Source organism: Trichosurus vulpecula, chromosome 7 (genome assembly GCF_011100635.1).
Source record: "Trichosurus vulpecula isolate mTriVul1 chromosome 7, mTriVul1.pri, whole genome shotgun sequence".
Classification (NCBI taxonomy): Eukaryota; Metazoa; Chordata; class Mammalia; order Diprotodontia; family Phalangeridae; genus Trichosurus; species Trichosurus vulpecula.
Window position 1 is genome coordinate 72,480,863 of NC_050579.1, and position 21,567 is coordinate 72,502,429.

General features: G+C 35.2%; 1 protein-coding gene across 1 annotated transcript in view; it reads right to left on the reverse strand.

Moving 5' to 3' along the window:
• Nucleotides 1-4,442: 4,442 nt before the first annotated feature.
• The window catches only part of SLC35A3 (solute carrier family 35 member A3), a 60,238-nt gene continuing 43,113 nt past the window's right edge, over nt 4,443-21,567 (reverse strand). Inside the window, exons 7-8 of the mRNA XM_036766822.1 lie at nt 18,206-18,339; nt 4,443-9,286 (exon numbers count right to left, since the gene is read on the reverse strand). Coding sequence (XP_036622717.1) covers nt 9,196-9,286; nt 18,206-18,339 — 225 coding nt within the window. The 3' untranslated portion in view covers nt 4,443-9,195. The remainder of the gene's footprint in view (nt 9,287-18,205; nt 18,340-21,567) is intronic.

Below are 21,567 nucleotides of genomic sequence, written 5' to 3' on the forward strand. Positions count from 1 at the left end.
AGAGAGGGGAAATATGATGAAGATAGGAGGGGAGTGGATCAACTGCACAGAGGGATGCCCTTGGGAAGAAGGACTTTCTCATTGTTAGAGACTGGGGAAAAGAATAAGTGGGAAATGATGTCAAATTGATAAAGTTCCATCCCAAATAAATGTTATGCTCTAAAATATGCATTTCAAGAAGCTATACTTTATTCTAACAATGCTACCCTTTCTCAAAACAATTTTAGGACTTCAGAAATACTTACAAATCATGAAGGAAAAATACAACTTATCATTTTCTATTGTTTCTAGAGCTTTTATAGTAAGATTACTCCCCAAAAACTTCTAGTATAGTTTCAAATACAGGAAAGAGAATAAAATATAATATATATATCCAATCTCAGGTTTTTATTGAAACAACAGACAATATATTTTGATTTGCCATTTTAGTAAGAGCTCTGCTTCCTTTACTAAAGCATTTACATAAATTTCTATGCTTTGTAGGCAGGATGCATAAATTGCATCCGTGGGCCGCATTTTGGACAGCCCTGATATAGAGGGTCCTCTAGGACTAGGTTCTAGATCCTCTGGTCTTATGAACTAACTTTACCTGCCTCTAATATTGGCATTGGCATGGTTTTGGGGGTAAAAAAGAGATTTTGTAACAGCTTATTGTCAGAATTTTAAAAAGGCAAGACTGACTAAATGAAGTACAACTTCACGGGGAAACGTCCATTTAAAACAGACAGTTTATTAGATGGCGATTAAAGATTTAATCACAAAGAATAGTCCCTGTTTGAGAATTAATTTAAAAATATCAATTAACAGGCATATATTGTGCCTATTATTCACCAAATAGTGTGCTAAATGCTCAGGAAACAAAGACAAAAATCAAAATAGTTCCTGCCCTCCTGCTTACTCTCTCTGGGGAAGGGAGTCTGTACAGGAATAAGTAAATATAAAGTAACGGGAGAGATCAGTAAACGTCTCATGTAGAAAGTGGCCTTTGAGTTAAGACTTGAAGGGAGATAGGGATTCCAATATGAAAGCCTTTACATAAATTTGCCAACCTAATTTTCTAGCCTAACTGTACATTACTCCCATCTCCCACACAACGCAATTCAGGCAAAATGGACTGTTCCTCACACACAACACTCCATCTCCTACCTACCTTTGTACTTACCATTCACCATACGTGGAATGTACTCCCTCCTCACCTCCACCTCACAGAATCCTCTCCTTCAAGAAGCAGCTCAAGCACAAGTTATTCATGAAGTTTTTCCTTCATCCCCTCTCACCCTCACCTTCCAAAAATCTTTGTGCTTTTTGTACTTAACTACTTCATATATATGTATATTTATCCAGAGTTTTCAACAAGACTTTTGAGACACCTATATTTATTTTACATATATTTACTTGTGCATCCCAATAGAATGTAAGCTCCCTACTGGTGTGAATTATTTCACTCACTGCTTTTGTATACCCAGTGCCTAACACATAGGTGTTTAATGATTTTTTTTTAATGATTGTGGAGCAGAGGAGAGGGAGTGTGAATCTTAGGCAATGAGTTAGCTTGTACAAAGGTAAAGAAGATGAATTATGAGGTACAGCAATTAGGTCAATTGCATGGGAATACAGAAAATGTGGAGACTAATGTGTAATATGACCTTGGTAAGGTAGGCTGGAAGCAGACTGGGAAGGGCTTTAAATACCAAACAGAGAAGTCTGTATTTTATCCAAGAGGTTATAAGGAATCATTAAACTTTCTTGAGCAGAGAACTAACATGGTTAGATGTGTTTTAGGGACATCACTTTGATAGCTATGTGGAGGATAGATTATAGTGGGAAGAGAGTAGAGGCAGGAAGAACAATTAGGTTATTTCAATGGGCCAGAGACAATAAATGGAACTGAACTAGAAAAATGTTTGTGTGGAAAAAGAAGGGGATTGAGGTGAGAAATATTGGGAAGACACCTGACTGTATGTGGGAGGTTGTGGGGAGAGGAGAGTGAAAACAAACATCACTCTTGAGGTTGCAAAGCAGGGTAACTGGACAGAAATAGGGAAGTTAGGAAGAAGTGTGTGTTTAAGAGGGAAGACAATGAGTTCTTTTTAGGACATGTTAAATATGAGAAATCTATGGGACACCCAGAAGGGAAATAGCCAATAGACAGTTATTGATGTGGAACAAAAGCACAACAGAAATGAGGGTTGGAATATATAGAACTAGGAATCATCTTCAAGGAGAAGGTCATGTCTTGCATTCCCATAGAGATAAAAAAGAAATGAACTATGTGGTATTTCTCAACCTATTCATTATTTTGAAGCTTAACATAATTTTTGCAAGAGGATTTTACAAGGAAATTTCAGTTTCCTTAAGCAATTAAGGATAAGCTCAGGTTAAGAGGGAGTCTAACCTTTGGCCTTTCAGAGCTATCAGGATCCTGGAGGGCAGTATTTTTTAGGGCTTTAAGATTTAGGCTCTATATATAGTCTTGAGCTTCATACCTCTGCTCCACAGAGAATTTATTCCATGGAAGCGTTTTAGAGCAGAACTAAGTGACTAACTTTTGTATGGTAGAAATACAACACGGTTCCCGTAGCTTTAGTAACTGGCGTCTTTACTATTTTGGCATCTGATTTACATTCATCTATTCATTCTACCAATGTCTATTGTGTGCCTAATAAGAGATGGAAGGTGTAGTGGAAAGAATGCTGGACCTAGAGTTGGGAGATATGAGTTTAATTCTTGCTGCAGACAATTACCTACTGTGTGAAACCCTAAACCTCTCAGAGTCTCAATGTCCTCATATATAAAATTAGTATAATACTACTTGCTCTACATACTTTACAAAGTTGTTGAGAAAGAAGCACTTCATACAACTTTTAAATGCTAAATAAATGCGTGTTATTTTTATGTGTTAGGTACTGAGTACCGTCCTTGAACTTCTATGATCAGCTTCCAGTTTGTCAATAGCCTTTCCAAAATACAGCTAATTGAATAACAATTGTAGTCTGACAAAGGCAACATACTATCACATCCTTTATGCTGGAACCTATGACTGCAATAATGCAACCCAAAAGTATCTATCCCAAAAAATTTGGTAAAAACATTATTATTAAAGGGAGAGCTTGAGCATTTAGAACGGGAGCAGTAATAACAAAGAAATATAAGTGCTGCAGCAAGAACACATAGTATCAGACTAACCTCATCTTCTTTTTTTGACAAGGCTGTTAGACTGATCAGGAGAATGCTGTAGATAAGGTGTATCTGGATTTCAGCAAAGGTTTTGGCAATTTTTCATGAAAACCTTGTGGATAAAATGGAAAGATCTGAGATAAATCAGTAGATTTAGAAATGAATGAATAACCAAAACTGTGCTAGGAGCTGTCAACCTAGAGATCTGTAGTCAGAACTATTTAAGTTTTATTGATGACTTAGATGAGGATATATTCATCAATATTATAAAGTTTATATATGACAGCTGTGGAATGGCCCAACTGGACAGTAATCATTTTGTATAAACCCTGGACTTAATGGCATCCCTGAGAATTATGACATTTTAGAATCTCAAGACTTGGAAGTTAATTCAGTGGTCAGCCAATCTAACCCATATTTGGGGGAAAAAAAAAGCCTATACCATATACCAAACACGTGATCTAGGATCTAGCCTTTGTTTGAAGGACTCAAATAACAGAGATTCTAGGTTTGTTCTGGTACAGTACCTTGAAGGTAGTTCTGGGAATCTTTGAGGTTTCCAGTTTCCTCAGGATTAAAGCATCCAGACCAACAGCCCCTGTAGCATATACCACAGAAAAGAACTTCAAAGGATAGTACTTGAGGAAATCTAAAAATGTCACTCAGTCTATTCTAACTTAAAATGGAATACCTAGGTTTAACTTTGGCTTAACTTAAACTTAGGAGAAAATGTACACTAATAAAGCATCAATGACTAGTGAAGCTAAAATGAACTGAACAAATTTATGTACCAATTTATCCCATTGATGTTATTTAAGAGTAAAGGGCTAATGGTGATCATTTGCAGATTTAAAAATCTATTTTTATTTGCCAGTGTGTGGTGGGTGTGTGTGTGTGTGTGTGTGTGTAAAACTGTTCAAGGACAGATCAAGGCTCTTCATTAAATTTAGCATAATAATTATTTAAAACAACTAGATCATTTTTAAAAGCATAAGTAGTACTTACTACCAGAAAGCTAAATAGCAATACTTTGTGTGTTTTTAAAGTTCTTAGATTCTGGGCTCAAAATTATTTAGCAACATTTTTGACACATATCACTAAGTGATAATACGTTTGATGTGTACTGTCCTAAATAAGGGGAAATAATAGTGTATGAACACTATGAGAAAAAAATGCTGAGAATCCGAATTTGGAGAAATTCAAGGCATAGTTTCAGTGTGATATTTTCTTCTCTGTGCCTTACCAGTGCTGGAATTGGATTTCAGTTCATTTTCAAGGACTTTATTAAAGATTGGTATGATAATGCAGATTACCATTTGCCAGTCAGTGTTTTGTTGAAGGACAGTAGTGGCAAGTTAATTTACCTATTATATTTACATTTACAAACAGGCATTAAAGATACTACAATAATGGTATACTGTAAACTTAAGAAAAGCTATTCAAAAGCAAGGGAAAAGTAATACTAATGATATTTTATAACTAGGTTTTTTCATTAGGGTAACCAAAGTTTATATTAAAAAACAAAGCTAATTCTTTAAAATATTTTTACAACAATTGATTTATCTCAGACAACATCAATTTTATAAATAAATGGTAACATGAATGCTGTGAACTTGTTATCAGTAAGTCTTAAGATCTTCAACATTTAAGAACTTATTAAATGATTCTTAAAACAGTGATAATACATGAAATAAATTATAAGCAAAAAGTAAAGAAAATAGAGCACATGATTTCAATTGCTTAATGTGATTAATTTTCCTTTTAGCTGGCTGATATGCATCTCATAGAAAATTTAAGCTTTTTGTCATTCTAGTACGAGTAGAGAAATTCACAATAACTTAAATGGGAGCTAGAGCAGATGAGGCAACATGTAGATTCATATGTGAGCTAGAGATGATAATGACTACAGTAACAGGGATGACTAGTAATTTATCGTTGGTATTAAAAGAGGAGAAATTTAATTCACATTCACAATTAATTCCATTAATAAAACTATGCCTACATTCCAATAAAACTCATTAAGCAATATGTGGTAACTAGATATTGAAAAAACCTGAAATATTAAAATCAATAAAAAACATGACATTAAAGAGACTGATTATATTGTTAATTTTTGAATTTTGTCCACAAAAGTTTAAATATACAAAATTACATATTGTTCCCCAACACCAAAAGGTATTTAAACAAACAAAACACAGAGACACAACAAAAGATCCAAATTGCAAAGAACAAAAAATGCAGTAAAATGTTATTTAAAAACAATGGTGAGTAATAGTGTTGTACTTTACTCAAACACATATTGTTTCGGTTACCTGCAGAGCACACTTAATTTCCTTTATCATAAAATAGATTTGATGAATACTTGTAGATACAGAATTTTTAAAAAAAATCAACTGAAAAATAACTTTTAAAAATTCATGATATTATTGTCATGTATCCACAATTGTGAATTATAGTAATAACCTCCAGAAGAAGTCAGGTATTTGGTAAGCAAGGCACATAGAACCACAATTTGTAAAAGGTGCTTCTTTTGGTCCTATATTATTAAAACGCTACATTTTAGAGGTTCTTAAGGTGACTTACAAGCTTAGCGTAAACAACTTCTAGAAGGCTTTTCTATTGAAAAACACATCAGGATGTAAATAAATACTATCATGACAATGAAAATTTAAATTAAAAGATGATGTGATGACAAAAATAATCCTGTTTCTCAAAAACAATACCTATATTGGAAGCAAATACAGTATCATTTTTAAAGTGTAGAAAACTTCTTTGTCTGAAAGATTTCTCAGTTCATAAGGTAATATAGTAAGAACCAAATCCTTAACTTACTACAGCACAATTTCTGAAATATGTAGGGGCAGCCTACAGATTCTTTCCCCCTACATTTTTGTCCAGATTCATAAGCTAGCTTTCAAGTTTCCCCCCACTGAGAATAACTAGAAATGCAAACCACTGCTCATTCCTCTTGCTGATACAGATTTTAACATAAAAGAAATGTTCGAGAATTCACACCTACGGTACTCCTAAAAGAGTTTAATTTATTACTGTTCTGTTGGCAAATCCATTCTTTATATTTAAAACTTTTCATCCAGTTTTAAACTGGACATAATAGACTTAATTTATCATAGTGCTAGTTATTGGTACATTTCCCTACAAAACGGCTTATTTTCAATGAATAAAGTAGTTGAGAGGTGAAAAAAGTCTCAATTTCTTAAAATGCTGAAATTATTTAGGTGTCAAAACCCTATGTTAGTAATGTAATTATTAATCTTTTAATTACATGGTTAACAGACAAGACTTTGGAGGTAAAACTGTCAAATGATGCAAAAAACAATGTCATGAAAATGTCACCATTAGCTCTTGGTAAAAGCCAATCTATAACTCCAGCTGTCTTTTTCAAATTTTGCATTCTATTATATTTCCTTGTGAACACAAAGTGTAAATTATAAACAATATCCAAGAATAAACATTTTCTTAATTACTAGAAATGTAAAATATAAATTCTCTGTCCACAGAACAGTTCCTTTTGAAAATAAATATCACCGATCATAGAGTATTAGAGCTGGAAAGAACCTTCTAGTCCAACCCAGACAACAAAGCCAGTGCCTAGAGGAGTGATTTACCCAAGATCATAAAGTGAATTAATGGCATAGGTGGACTAGAACTCAGGTCTCCTCACTCTTTCTGCTATACTTCACTGCTCGGAATAACAGTATTTGCTTATTTCATGAAACTATCCTGTTCTGATACACTTGCTTGAATACGTGAATAATTTTAAATTTTTAGTTACTGGGAGCATGCCATTACGTTAACCATATGCCAATACTTTGTTGTATTACTCTTTAAAGCACTAAAATAAGAGACAGGCCACACAGTGTCAACTGGTAAGAAAGTATACAGAATTGCTATTTAGATACCTAGCAAATATTTGAGAAGTAAACTCGGTCTTGGAATTTTGTGCATTAAAGTTCCTTTGTAACACAAGGATTTATATTTCAATTAGGCCAGAATTTTGTAGCACACTAAGAATATACCCCAAACTGTTAACAGTTTAACAACTCTCGAGGCTAGTGAAAGTTATATGTACCCAGAATTCTGGCCAAAAAGGGCCAGTTTGCAACACCTACTACAAAGATCCCAAGTGTTTCGTAAATGAACGCATTTGCAAGGAATTGAAACCTTGGACAGAAGAGGTAGGAGTGGACTCCTGATTTATGGACACAGGAGGGTTCTAAACGTTTTCAAAGAAATCTGATAGTAGGCTGACTCAGTGGTAGCCTTAATGCAATAAGCATACCATAACTTTAAGCACAAAACTTTTGAATCTTATTTAACTCTATACAGAATGGATGACTAGTGAATTGAGTTATTTATGCAAATTAAAAAAACAAACACTATAATTTTATGTGTTGTTTTAAAGTACATTATATAGAGAACAAACTAGAATAGTAATACTATTCTTGTTCATAATTGAATTAAGATAACGTGATAATTTTAGAAAGTTTTTAACTAGTTTACGACATTATCACAAGCTCATTAAAAATTATTAAATGGTTTATAAAATATTCTACTTCTATGTTCATAAGATCATAGAAATGGTGTTATTTTAAAGCAGGTGCATTTGTGTAGTTATACACACAAATATATATGTATGTATATATAAAACATATATGCACATATATACACCACTTTTATATACAAAAACCAATTTTATATGTGTTTATGTGTGTGTATGTGTGTGTTACACACATTCACGTATGTATACACACAAAGAAACAAATAATAGCTTCTGCCCAAGCAGCCCCATGCAGTGCTTGGAGCCTTATAAAAGTAAGATCCTCTTCAACCAAGTACATAGAAAGGGCACTTCTGTAGGTGGTGAGCTTACTAAATTTTGTTTTGAGAACCCTGAATTTAAACTTATTATACCATTTCAAAAAATATAATGGTCATCTAAAATGGTTCTAAAAGTTATTTTCATGTCAACTTACTACTATTTAAACTAAAAATATCTTTACTGTTACAGCCTTAAAGAAGCTCTTATAGATTGAGTAAAACATCCATTTAAAACTCTGTAATAAGGTAGAATATATACATGATAGTCCATAATGACTCCAAATAGAGTAGATATAGACAATTACATATTTTTATAAATCATTATATATTTTAAGTATTTACTTTATCTTAAGTTACATTTAATAACATTAAAGGAAACTGAATCACACACAAATAAAATTTAAAGTAATATTAAGTGTCCAATTTATAAGAAAAAATAAAAAGAAACCCAGACTCGAACTCTACCTGTAGCTTGTATCTGGTTATACAAACCACTAAACAGAGAGCCTTACATATATAAATTTTCCCCTTCTTATATTAAATCAGACTCATCATATTATCAATTTTGTAGAGCTTAACAAATAACAGAATTCAGGTTTGTTTAGTAATCTCTTTATAAATATAAAAATCTTGGGTATGTGAAAATTTTTTTCAAATCATACTTCAATTTCTTCACAGCTTTAATAAGAAATAGGTAATTACAATCTTAATTACAGAATAATGAATTCTATTCAGTGTAATCTATCTGTACACAAATAGCAAATTAAAAACATTTACTAAGATCAAATAGATTTGATTTGCAAAAATTTATATCTGACATGTTGTCATGTGCTCTTGCAAAGAGTGCATAGGACATTTCTGCAGCAATCAAAATTGTAAAAATCTTTTTTTTGTTAACTTCAGAGTTCAAGTTGTAAACATTCCTGATTTTAGTCACTGGAAATATATTGGGTTTTTTTTTTCAAGTTTTTACTTTTGGATGCACTAGATATTTCACTTCCACATGTAACAAACTTCTTACGGCTTCTAAACCTTTGTGACTTCAAATCATTTGAACAACCATGATCAGACTCAGTCTGATGATCTCTCACAGAATTTATGTTGACATCCTCCATGTGCAAATGATGTTTGAGGATCTTAATACTTGAACAATCCTGAGAAACAAGTTTCAGAAAATAACTAGGCTTTAGTAGGATTTCCTGCAGGTTTGGGATCATAGCCATATAGGAAAGTAGCTGCTATTACAAGGATGGCTCCAAGGAAAAAGACACTAAATAAGAAAAAAAAAAACAAGAAAAATAAAATTAGTTGTATAAAAAGTTTCCCATATTTTTAAAATAAAAAGGACTGCATTACTTAGAATTTTGCTCTAATAGCAAATCATTTAAAAATTATTTCATGTATCTTGTCAACTTGTCTTTGGCCTGTAAAAAAAAAGGAGTAAATAATTTACCCAACTTCTACTCTTTATTGCTTAAAAAGAGGAAAAAAATAAAACTTTTATACAAAAATCAAACAAAATTCTAAGACATACTTTATTCAAGAGTAAAAAGAAATTAACAAAGAAAACTTTATTATATTAGCTCATCCATTAAGCTGTGCCTACCTAAGCAGTTCTCCTTTTCTCTACAGATGTCTCCTTCAGCTCCTTCCCAAATCTCTATAATCCTGAACTACATAGAAATAAGATTAGTTCACTTAATAAAGAATTCTGGTTAGTTACAAAGAACTATACATATGTTCCCCATCCCATGCTCTCATCTGTACATTTCTGACTCTATCCACTGCTCTACTGGCCCCTTCCACCAAGTCCTCTAGAATCTTACTCTATCATATGAAGGCATACCTTGTTTTGTTGTGCTTCACTTTACTGTGCTTCCTAGACATTGTGTTTTTTACAAAGTGAAAGTCTGTGGCAACCCTGTGTTGAGCAAATCTATTGGTGCTATTTTTTCCAACAGCACGTGCTCACATCATGTTTGCGGTAATTCTCACAATATTTCAAACTTTTTCCTTATTGTTATTACATCTATTGTGATGATCTGTGAACAGTGATCTTTAATGTTACTATTGTAATTGCTTTAGGGGTACCATGAACTGTGCCCACATAAGACAACAAACTTAATGGCTAAGTGTTGTGTACTGCAGACCTGCCATTCCCAAGTCTCTCTCCCTCTTCTCAGGCCTCTCTATTCCGAGACACAACAGTATTGAAATTAGGGTGTGGGATGTAGTTTGTTGACTCCTGCTGTAAGGTGAGATAAAAAGGAGGCAGAGAAACATGAGAAGATTTATATGAACCGATGCAGAGTAAAATGAGCAAAACTAGGGCAATAAATCATAAAATGACCACAACACTATAAAGGAACACAACTTCAAAAGACTTAAGAACTATACAATTATCTCTTACAACTTCAGAAGACTTATGATAATGTATACCTCCCACTTCTTATCAAAGAGGTGATGAGACATATATTTTTCCAGACATAACCATTACAAGACAAATTTGTTTTGTTTCATGATACTTTTGTTCTAAAGGAAGGCTTTTTATTTGTATGTGAGGTGATAGGAGAGACAAGAGTTTATGGAAGGGTAGAGATGAGGAAATTGGATACAGTAGTAGTGATGTACAAAAAAAGAGGAAAGAAAAAAGTATGAATGAAACTTTGTAACAACAATGTTGCTAGCAGTTGTGTGGCGAGGGTGAAAGACCAATGACAAAAGCATATGGGAAGGCTGCTAGCACATGTTCTTTGATATGCTTTTCTAAGGAAAGCAACTTTAAGAGGTTAACAATCTTACTTTAATCATATATCATTCACTTAGTTCAGGGGGAAAAGACAGCACCCTTAACTTCAGAGAAAGTACAAACAGAAATTACAAACATATATTATATGAACAGAGCAAATAAACACAAATTAATCTACCCAAAGCAATATATAGTTACCCGAGAAGCACCAACATCTGAATTTTTTCAAAGCTGGGGGGTGGGGTGGGGGGTTAACAATAGCTGCCTAGAGTCTTGTCTAGGCAAATCACAGGGCACTCTTCCAATGAATGAGAGTTCCAAACAAAATGCTAACCTCTGGGTTTATATATTCTTCTTAGGCCTCCCCCCCCCCCACCAAGGCTTCACACCTAATCAGCAAAAGAATGTGGGCCTGGAGCTTTGAACCTAGTAAGACCTAATTGAAGGCATTTGATTACTTTAGCATTCTAAAAGGGAAAACGGTAAAAAAAAAAAAAAAAAAAAAAAAAAAAGTCTCACCTTAATTACTAATACAAACATGTAAAAATACCAAGAGAAGACCAGAAGGTATTCAAAGACAGACACAGACAATCAGAGCAATGATAGAGTATGATGAATTTATGGCAAACCATTAGAAATCCAGATGGAGATGTGCTGAAGGTATTTGGAAATCCAGGGCTAGATTCATCAGAGAGAGGTAAAGGTTAGAAATAAAGATGCGTATTCAACTGCATTGAAGTGCCAGTGAAACTATGGAAATGAATGAAATTGCTAAATGAAAGAGTATAAAGTATTAAGACTGCTAAATGTGAGAACAAGAAGAGGTTATAGAAAGACACTTAAAGAATATCCACACTAGGGGACTGGGAAGAGAATAAGAAACCAGAAGTAGTTAAAGTAGAAGAAAATCAAGATAGTGTGGTATCTCTGAAGCCAAAGAAATAAAAAAAAATCATGCAGGAGTAAGTGACTGATATAAGGTTAAAGAATGAAAAAAAGCCATTGGATTTGATATCTGGGAGGCCATTTGTAACTTTTGAAAGAATAATTTTAGTAGAGTGGCAAGAACAAAATGCAGACTGAAAAATTTAATGGATACAGTGGGAAACTATGAAGAGGAGGCATTAGATACAGATAATTTTTTAAGGCCTGAACAGGTCACTCTTGCTCAAAAAACTTAAATGAGCCCTCAATACTCATAAAAAGAAACAAACAATTCCTTAGTTTGGCAATTAAAGGCCACATAATCTAACTCCTACTTACAATTCTAGTATTACTTCACCTTATTTCCTTTCACATTCTTTTCATTTTTGCTAAATCAAACTGCTGTTTCTTGATGTCATCCTGTCATCTACTACATCCATGCATTCTTGCAAATGCCAGGACTGAATTCCTGGGCAAGCTACTTCTGCCACCCCAGCCATAGTTCCCCTCCATAGCCTTCAATATCCAATTAAGCCCAAGGCTTGGGAGGGACTGCAACCATTAATTGGCACTCAAGGCCCCAACTCACTCCCTCTAGAGTGGGGCCCCTACCCAGCACAAGCTTTTGAGACTTTGAAAACTAAACTGACCACCACTCCAGCATTAGCTTTACCTAATCTAGAAAAACTTTTTACTCCGTTATGTTGATGAAAGGAGAGGACAGGCTTTGCGAGTCCTAACCCAGTCCTTAGGATTTGACCCTAAGCCAGTTCCCTGTTTTTCAAAACAATTAGATTCTCTGGCTGCTACAGCCATTCCAATTGAGGAAGCTTCTAAACCTCTAGCAGACCAGCCCCTAGAAGCTCTGACTCCCCAGAGCATCCTAGAAGCAGAGGGCCACCAGTGGCTAGCTAACCACAGGCTCACCAAATATCAAGCCTTGCTCTTAGATACCCCTGACCTAATTTGGATGTGCTACACACTCCTGAACCCTGAAGCAGTGTGGTACACAGAGCAAGTGATTAGGGGAGCTAGGTATGAAATAGTCATCTTCAATTGTGATACCTGAGTAGCCAGCTATTGCTAGAAAAGCCCTGCCCCCAACCCCTAACTAAAACCTCAGTTTGCATAATAAAGAGTGGACTTAGACCTTTTGCAGTCTCTGGGCTCCATGACTCCTCCAAGGGATGTCAATAGATAAGATTATCCCACTTAATGATAACCAGTCAGAATCTGTGATCTGACAGAACCTTTGTTCCTGTACCCCCAGACCACCCTGTGACCTGGTATGTAAATTTCCTATATAAAGTACTCTTTCACTTCAATGCGGGGCCATTTTTGATTTGGGCTAATTGCCCCTAAAATGGACGCCAGCTAATAAATTCTCCATTTAAAACTTATACTCTGTGGAGTGTCTCACTTGCTTCTGGTACAACATAATAACCTCCAGGGAAATTGTCCTTTATCTATACTCCTATACTGTCTGTTTGGTTGTTTGCTTAACCTCTTTGCCAGGTCTGTCTCCTCCAGGCTCCAAGCCATCAACCTCCAGACTATGACTCAGACTGTGTACCCCCTGAACTGGACCCATCGAGGCAGGAACAGCTCTACACCCCTTGCAAGCAGGAAGCAGTTTCAGAAGCTGAGACCTTTGTCCCTGACCCCAAAAGAATTTGGGTCCTATTTGTTTGAGGGGGGAATGATGGGGCACAGTCTCTGAGAACCCCCTTGAATCTGGAATATAGTCTCTGGGAGCCCCTTGAACTGTCCTTGAATCTTCCAACTAGATCTGGCCTTCCCCTAAGGCCACAAGCCTCACATTATCATTAGGCCCAAATCTCTACCTAAACCTTGCCCTCTATTGTTACTTTAGATATGCATGCCTTCAGTTACTTCCCAACCTTGATATTCCTTCAGGAACTTCCTGCCCTTAATCCCATTCTCTTGGTTCCTGGACTCTGACCCCACCTTATTCTCCTTAGACTTCCCCTCAAGACCCTCCCTAAACCCCTCCTCTAGTCACCCCAGACCACCCCTCAATCCCTCCTACAATCTTTGTGTATATAATCTCCATCTTGCCTCCATGAAGGTGCTCAGGTTCAATCTAGCTCAGCTCAGATTGAATCTGGCCTGCTTGTGAAAACAGGCATCACAAAGGGTGGGATTTCTTAAGATAGCCCATTATGGTGAATCCCTAATAAACTTTGTCTTTTCCCTTGGCCAAGAAGGCTTGAGTTGAATTCTTTTGGCAGGACCCAGCGTGTTGGTATTTTGGGGGTCTCGAGCACCCCTAGAAACCTATGGTTCCCTAACAATCATCATTTTGATTAAATCTCTTCAAACCGATTAAGTTTTGAAGTAAAGGGAAGAAAGTGAAAGGAAAGATGAATAGAGTAGAAAGGCCAATACTTTGTTTTTAGGATGGGGGAAGACCTAAGCTTGTTGGTCAACAAATAAGAAGGAGGGGCAGCTAGGTGGTGCAGTGAGCAAAGCATGGCCCTGGAGTCAGGAGGACCTGAGTTCAAATCAGGTCTCAGACACTTGACTCACTTACTAGCTGTGTGACCTTGGGCAAGTCATTTAACCCCAATTGCCCTACCTTCCCTCCTCCAAAAAACAAAACAAAACAAAAAAAAAAAGAAAACCAAATAAGGAACCAGTGGGAAAAAAGATTGTACTCAACCAACAAGAACAGAAGTCCTATCACACCTTCATTCTAGTTCATTGGATGGCTTTCAGACTTTTTACTAAACTTACTCTAACATCTTGAATTGATTCATTAAGGTGTCTCTTCATATGGTTAAGATGTTCATCCTATTACATACTTTAAGTGAAAAGGGGTAATTGACTGATAGACTCATCTACCCCCACCCTTAAATTAATTACCAGACTTTTTTTCCTTGAATGCAAAGTGCTTAAAAATAATTTCTATCTGCTGGAGAAGTAAAATCAAGATCCGATTCTAACTGTGGAAAAAAATATAAGTCAATGGTAAATTAGTTGGGCCATTGGCCCATAGAAAAAAATGAAAAGACTGATGTGTGATTTTTGCTTCATGAGGACAGCAAGTATTTTCTATAAAATATCTAATTCAATTAAATACATTTTGCATTAGACATACTTTAAGAACAAATGAACAATAAATCTGATAGTCACCCATTCATCCATAATAGCCCAATATATTTAACGATAATCATATGAATTTAGACATGAAGAAACATTAGAGACCATCCATCTTATCCAAATTCCTTTTATAAATGAACAAGTTTAGTGAGATTATTTTCACAGTCTAATGTAGTGCAAAGACCAACAGATTTGGAGTAAGAGGACCTGAATTCTAATTCTGTTTCTTCTATTTCCTATTTATGTGACTTTGCACAACCTATGTAACCATTTTTCATCTCATTTTACTCCTTTATAAAGTGAAGGGGCTATACTAGCTGATAATGAAGATTTTTTATTTTTTGAAAACCAGTGATTTGCTGAAGGTAATACAACAAATAAATAATAGAGCCAGCCAGGAACTAAAATCAAATTTCTGCATAAATACCATCACCCCTTCTGTACAGATTCATAAACAAAATAAAAAAAAGATTAAAGATACAAGTGAGAGCATGGGTGCTAGGGCAAAGTCTTTCTGGAGGCAGAAAGAGGGAAAAGGACAAAGGGCATTATTAGAGAATATAATTCCTTCCTTGCCTAGAACACTCAGTTTCCTCCACTCTGACTGCTGTCCTCCCTAGCTTCCTTGAAGGCTTACCTAAAATCCCATCCCATCCCGCCTAATCCCTCTTAGTTCCAGTACTTTACTCTTTAATTACTTCATTTTTTTTCCTGTCTATGGATGCTTTGTGCATTTGTTTATGGGTTTTCTCTCCCATTAGACTGTAAGCTCCTTGAGGGCACAGGCTATCTTGTGCTTCTGTTTCTATCTCCAGCACTTAGCACAGTGCCTGGCACATAGCAGGCCCTTAATAAATGTCTGCTGAGTCGAATTACAGGAAATAATCTTATTGAGGAATTAAAGATACTCCTCTTTTTTTTCTGATGAAAGAGAATTTTGACAAATGGTAATGAGGTTAAGCAGCTGCAAGAAGTGGGGATGGGAGGAAACGAAGGAGTTAACCATGCAAGGTTTCAAACTTCTCCGTAAAACACGAGGTTAAACAATCTACTCTTTACGTGTGGAGAGCAGGAATGACCTGAGCGTGGAGCAGAGAGAAGAGGAACTTTCGGCCTGCCTGTGTGTGGGGAATGAGACGGAGCGTCGATAAGGACCAGATGAGGCTATATAGACATCTGTGGCAGGTAAGGGATGCTCAGGTGCATGATGTTCTCCAACGATGCTCGGCAGCTCTGAAGAAAGCCTGAAACTAGAGAATGGGTGATGCAGGGGTATGGGCAAGGGACTCCAGGTAGTAGCTAGTGAAACGCTGAATGGCAGACCGCAGACTCAAGGTTGGATTTGGAGGCGAGTGAAGCCAGAAAGAGAGCAATGGACTGGGACATTAGGGATAGAATAAGGTACTGCATGTGGATGAGAAAGTGTAAAAGGACAGGAGGCTGTATTTGGAAAATTCAGAGTTCTAGACCTGGGAAGTGATATAATTTTGAGAGATGGTGTTAGTTTCATCAATACAAATTATGACATCCTGAATATGTTAACAGCAGAATATAAGAAGATGAAGACCATGAGCTAATTTTAAATATTCAATTCTACAAATATTTGTTCATTCATTGGTTGAGGTTCAGTGACTTCCCCAGGGTCATGCAGCTAGTGAGTGTCAAGTGTCTGAAGCTGCATTTGAACTCAGGTCCTCCTAACTCCAGGGTCAGTTCTCTATCTACTTAGAGGAAAAAATTCAAAGAGACTATGCTTAGGTATTTTTATTGTTGGACATTTAGTTTTGACCTAGAATCAGAATTCCCCCCAACATAAAGATGAAAATTTATAAGCTAGTAAGAGCAATAATTCAAAAAATGGAAATTAGTTTGATAACTCATTTCTTTTTAGATATGCAGTTATTCCATTAAAGCCAGTGGAGAATTTGTATGAAGAGCTCAAAAATTTGAATCTAAAAATATTTTTCACTAATAATCAAAATGACTAAGTTAGAAAAGACACTTTAAAAGTTACTAAACTGGGAAGTGAACTGAAGTCTAACATTTCTGTAACTTCCATAATTCATTGCACTCAAATTTTCATATAAGTACTCATCCACACTTACCTGAGAAAATTCTAACTAAATATAAAAGTGAAACTTTCAAATGGTAATTTCAGTACTTTGTATTAAATTTGCAAACTTTTCAAAGACTACTATAGAGATACCTAAGTATAATCTCTAAGTTTTTAATAATTCTTAAAATGTTATAGTAGGGGGCAGCTAGGTGGCACAGTGAGTAGAGCACCAGCCCTGAAGTCAGGAGGACCTACGTTTAAATTCGGCCTCAGACACTTGACACACTTACTAGCTGTGTGACCCTGGGCAAGTCACTTAACTCCAATTGCCCCGCCTTACCCCCCCCAAAATAAAATGCTACAGTATAGGTAAATTTATATTTCAAAATTTTTATAGTATGTATAATTCAATTTATGAACCACATTTAAACAATGCCATAAACAGAAAGTAACTTCTAGTTTTTATGGTTATATAAGCATATTTTTGTGATAATTTAAGTGTTCCTTTCAAGTTCTACTTTTTTCACATTACATAACTTTATATTTCCAATATTTTTAATTTTAACAGTAATATGCTACTTTACTGAAATATTTAACTCTTTTGAATTATTTCCTTTAGGCATATTCTCAATAGTGAAATTATTGTATCAAAGATATAGTCTGTTTGGTAATTCATCTATACATTTCATTCCTCTCTGGGCTCTTGCTCTAGACTCTGATTTCTTTCTCCACCGTATCTTTGCACAGGGACTCTCCTCTACCCTTTTACGTGTGGTCTTCCGTTAGAATGCAATTTCCTTGAGGATAGAGGCTGTCTTTATTTTTGTGTTTAAACTACTTTATCCCTAGTGTTTAGCACAGTGTCCAGCACACAGTAAGCACTTGATAAATGCTTGTTAACTTGGTATGTATGGTAGTATCGATACAAAAACTTGCACCAATTTACATAACTATCTATCAGGAATATATGGGGCAGGAGCTTACTAGTTTTAATACAGGCCTACCAACTTTGGATTTTACCATTTATATTTATTTCTGCCAAATTAATGAGTGCTAAGTACTACACGGTTTGTCATTTAATTGCTTAATTTAATGTGTTAATTCTGGTCCCCAGCTATGCCACAATGAGTTTCTTAAAAGTAGAGGCAATGTTTTATATTGCTTCTTATTTAACAAATGTTGTACAGTGTATTGCACAGGGTAACCTCTCACTACTATATACTGACTGAACTCATTTATAGCTGCTAGTGTAATATTTGATCTTACTTTACTAAAATGGGAAATATATTTATTTTACTAGTAAGGCATATCTAAATGTTGAAAAATGATTCATTTACCTGGTTGGAACAAAATCTTGCAGCCAAAAATAGGAGATTAATGTTGACAGTATTATAGACAAAGATGTTGCAAATCCTTTTAAAATATTATCAGCATATTTAATAACAGCAGCTATGACAAGGCCTCCAAGTGCCTGTAAAAGGTCAAAAAAAGGTTAGTTTTAGAGATTAAAAAAAGTTAAGATTTTACCCTTGCAAACAACTCCAAAATAAGGGAACTCTCTCAACTTCTCTGCAATACTTTCTTTTTAACTCAATATAAATTTTAGAATTGACAGTTACAGGATTTTAAATCCCATAACAGAAGATTCCAACGAAAAAAAACCTCTTTAGAAAAACAGATAACTTGTTTCAAACAATATCTGATAAAAATGGTCTGCAATTTTTTCAATAAATATCTTAAAAACCACAGAGAGACACATTACTGTAGGGGAGAGCTAGCTGCCTTGGAGTTTGGAAACTTTTAACTCCTACCTCATACATTTATTAGCCATACAATCTTGGGAAAGTCATTTAATCTCTTAGTTTCCTCATCTGTAAAATGGAGATCATAATAGCAGCCACAGGATTGGTGTCAGGATTAAAGGAAATAATATATGTGAAGAGCTTTGTAAACAAACTTTAAAGAAGTATATAAACATTAGCTGCTATTATTATTATTACAATAGAAAAAGCCCTAGATTTGGAGACAGAGACCCAGGTTCAAATCTCAGGTCAGTCACTCATGACCTTTGATAACTTGAACAAGTCACTGAACCTCAGTGAGTCTTAGTGCAGTTATCTCTAAAATAAGTAGGACTGAAGAACTAGATGGTTTCCAACTCTAAATCTCTGATCTTATGATAAAAAAAAAATTCCTGGACAACAGTCCATGGCAGTTCTTTGTACTAGAAATTTAGCAATATTTTGAACATTCATTATTCAATAAAGCCTACCTAATTTATATTACCTAGAGGATAGGAAAAATTTTAAAACAATTAGTTTATCACTTACCTACTATCAAGAGGATTCATTAATATGCTGTCCTTTATAAATAAAAATAACACTGCTGACTTAACAGTGGTTATTTTTTCCAGTAGTAATTAAAGAATTTTAGCTGATGCATACACACCCTTGTACCCAATCTCCCTGCTGAACACTTCCATTAATTTGTACATAGAACGTACAACGTGGTTCTCAATAGCATGGTGCTCTCACTAATCAAGTGGACTTACCAGTCACAGCCTTAGAAGCAGATATACAACAAATGCAGCCCAAAATGCTTAGTATCTTGTGTTTATCTAATAGGTTGGCAGGGCCTAACCACCTGAAATTTCTTACTATTTGGCCAAACTCTGGACAAATAATTGAATCTATCTGGCTCTGTGAAAACATTCTTTCATAAAACTGCTGAAATCAAAATTTACAGAGCTTGTATATATGGATTTCTGTTCATATGGCCCCTGTTGAAAAAAATATGGATACCTTAATATAGATGCATATAACTCCATTAAGAAAGTATTTCCAGTGGAGGTTCAAAGGAGAGATGATCAGCACTTAGAAATCTGTCTTCCCTTCTGACTCTACTAAAAACGCATACTGCAAGTACCCCATGATCTTATAATTACCAAATCCAATACAATTCACTCTTATACTCTTTGACACTATGCCATATTGTCTCCTGGAAATGCTTCTCTTTTTTAAAATGTTCTTTTTTTATTATAAATGTATTAATACATTATTGATTATAAGGTAATCAACAAATACAATGTCCTGGTTTTTAAAGTGTATGTTAAATTTGAGCAGGTAATAACAAAATTTCACTGTTTAGTTCCCCTTCTGAACTTGTTTTCTTCTCTGTATTTTTTTATTTACTATTTTTCTTTTTCTTTTTTCATCTCTGCCACCTCCTGCTAAGTTTTTCTCCCTTTTTTGACAAAGCCCTCCAATGTGACAAAAAAGAATAATAGACTAAAACAAATCAACTCATCAGCCATATCTGAAAGCATGTGCCTCCTTCTTCACCTCTAGGCTATCATTTCTTTGGTGTAGTTTTTGTCTTCCGAAAGAATTTTTGGCTCCTCTTTGTGCATTTTTAGGGTAGGAATTCCTTTAGATCTAAAAATCTGAATTTATGTTTATGCTTTATATGATGTTTAAACTTTATCTGGGCTTGAAAGAGAGACTGAATGGGAGGCATTATCTTCCCAGTTCAGAAAAGTAAATTTATCTGTACAGAAATCCATAAATATACATTCTAATCTAAATGAAAATTTGAAGCACACTCCTTTTTCTCTGTACTTTTGGCTATGATCTTGCAAATTTAAGTCATCATCTGCATGAAGTTCAGCTTTTAACATCTCCAACTTTCTTCTAACTTGTAAAGTGCCACATCCTTTTTTGAGTATACCCAATCCTTCTTTTCTTCAAACCTACTGACATAACATTTTCCATAATTTTTACATTCAACCCACATAACTATCTTCATTGATTCAACAATCATAGTTATTTTCTGAGTTCTCATTTCTTTTTATATTTCTAAATATCCTTATTCTGTTGTTTTTGTGCAGTTGCTTCAAGTGTATCTGACTCCTTGTGACCCCATTTGGGGTTTTCTTGGCAAAGATACTAGAGTGGTTTGCCATTTCCTTCTCCAGTTCACTTTACAGATGAAGAAACTGAAGCAAACAAGCTTAAGTGACTTGCTCAGTGTCATATAGCTAGTAAGTGTCTGAGACCAGATTTGAACTCATGTCTTCCTGACTGCAGGCACAGCATCAATCCACTCTGCCACCTAGCTTCCCCTTATTCTGTACCACTATGTAATAGCCCAATGTTGGGCCTATTTTCAACTAAATATCTTTCCTGGGATCATCGTCCAATAAGAATAAGCCATAGGCAGAAGTGTGTCTAATTTGTGCCTCATGTGTCTGGCTCCCAGAAAGGCCTGATAAATATCATACACAGCTGGGGATTCAAATTAGCATGGTTTTTCTCCGCATTGCAGTGGTAGGCAAAAATCTTCAACAATAGTCACAATTTTTCTCAGTGCTCTGAAGACTTTCTCTTGGGACTGCTATGTTTCTAATTTCATTTCAAGAGTAAAATTCCCGGAAGGTATCTTTAAAGCATTTAGAATGGCTCCATGAGCCATGACAGAGCTTTCAGCCAATTAGTCCATAAATCTGTTGACAGGCATTAAACAAGCTATGCCCTCTGAGGACTAGCTAACAAATCCAGAGGTTCTCTTACTGAAGGCCACTAGGCTACTCAAATGATAAAATTACAAAGGTCAGAGAAAGTCTCCTTACCTTCCACAAAATATTTTTTACTTGATTTCTGATGCTTCATCCACTCTCAAGGTTGTAGTTGTCACTTTTATA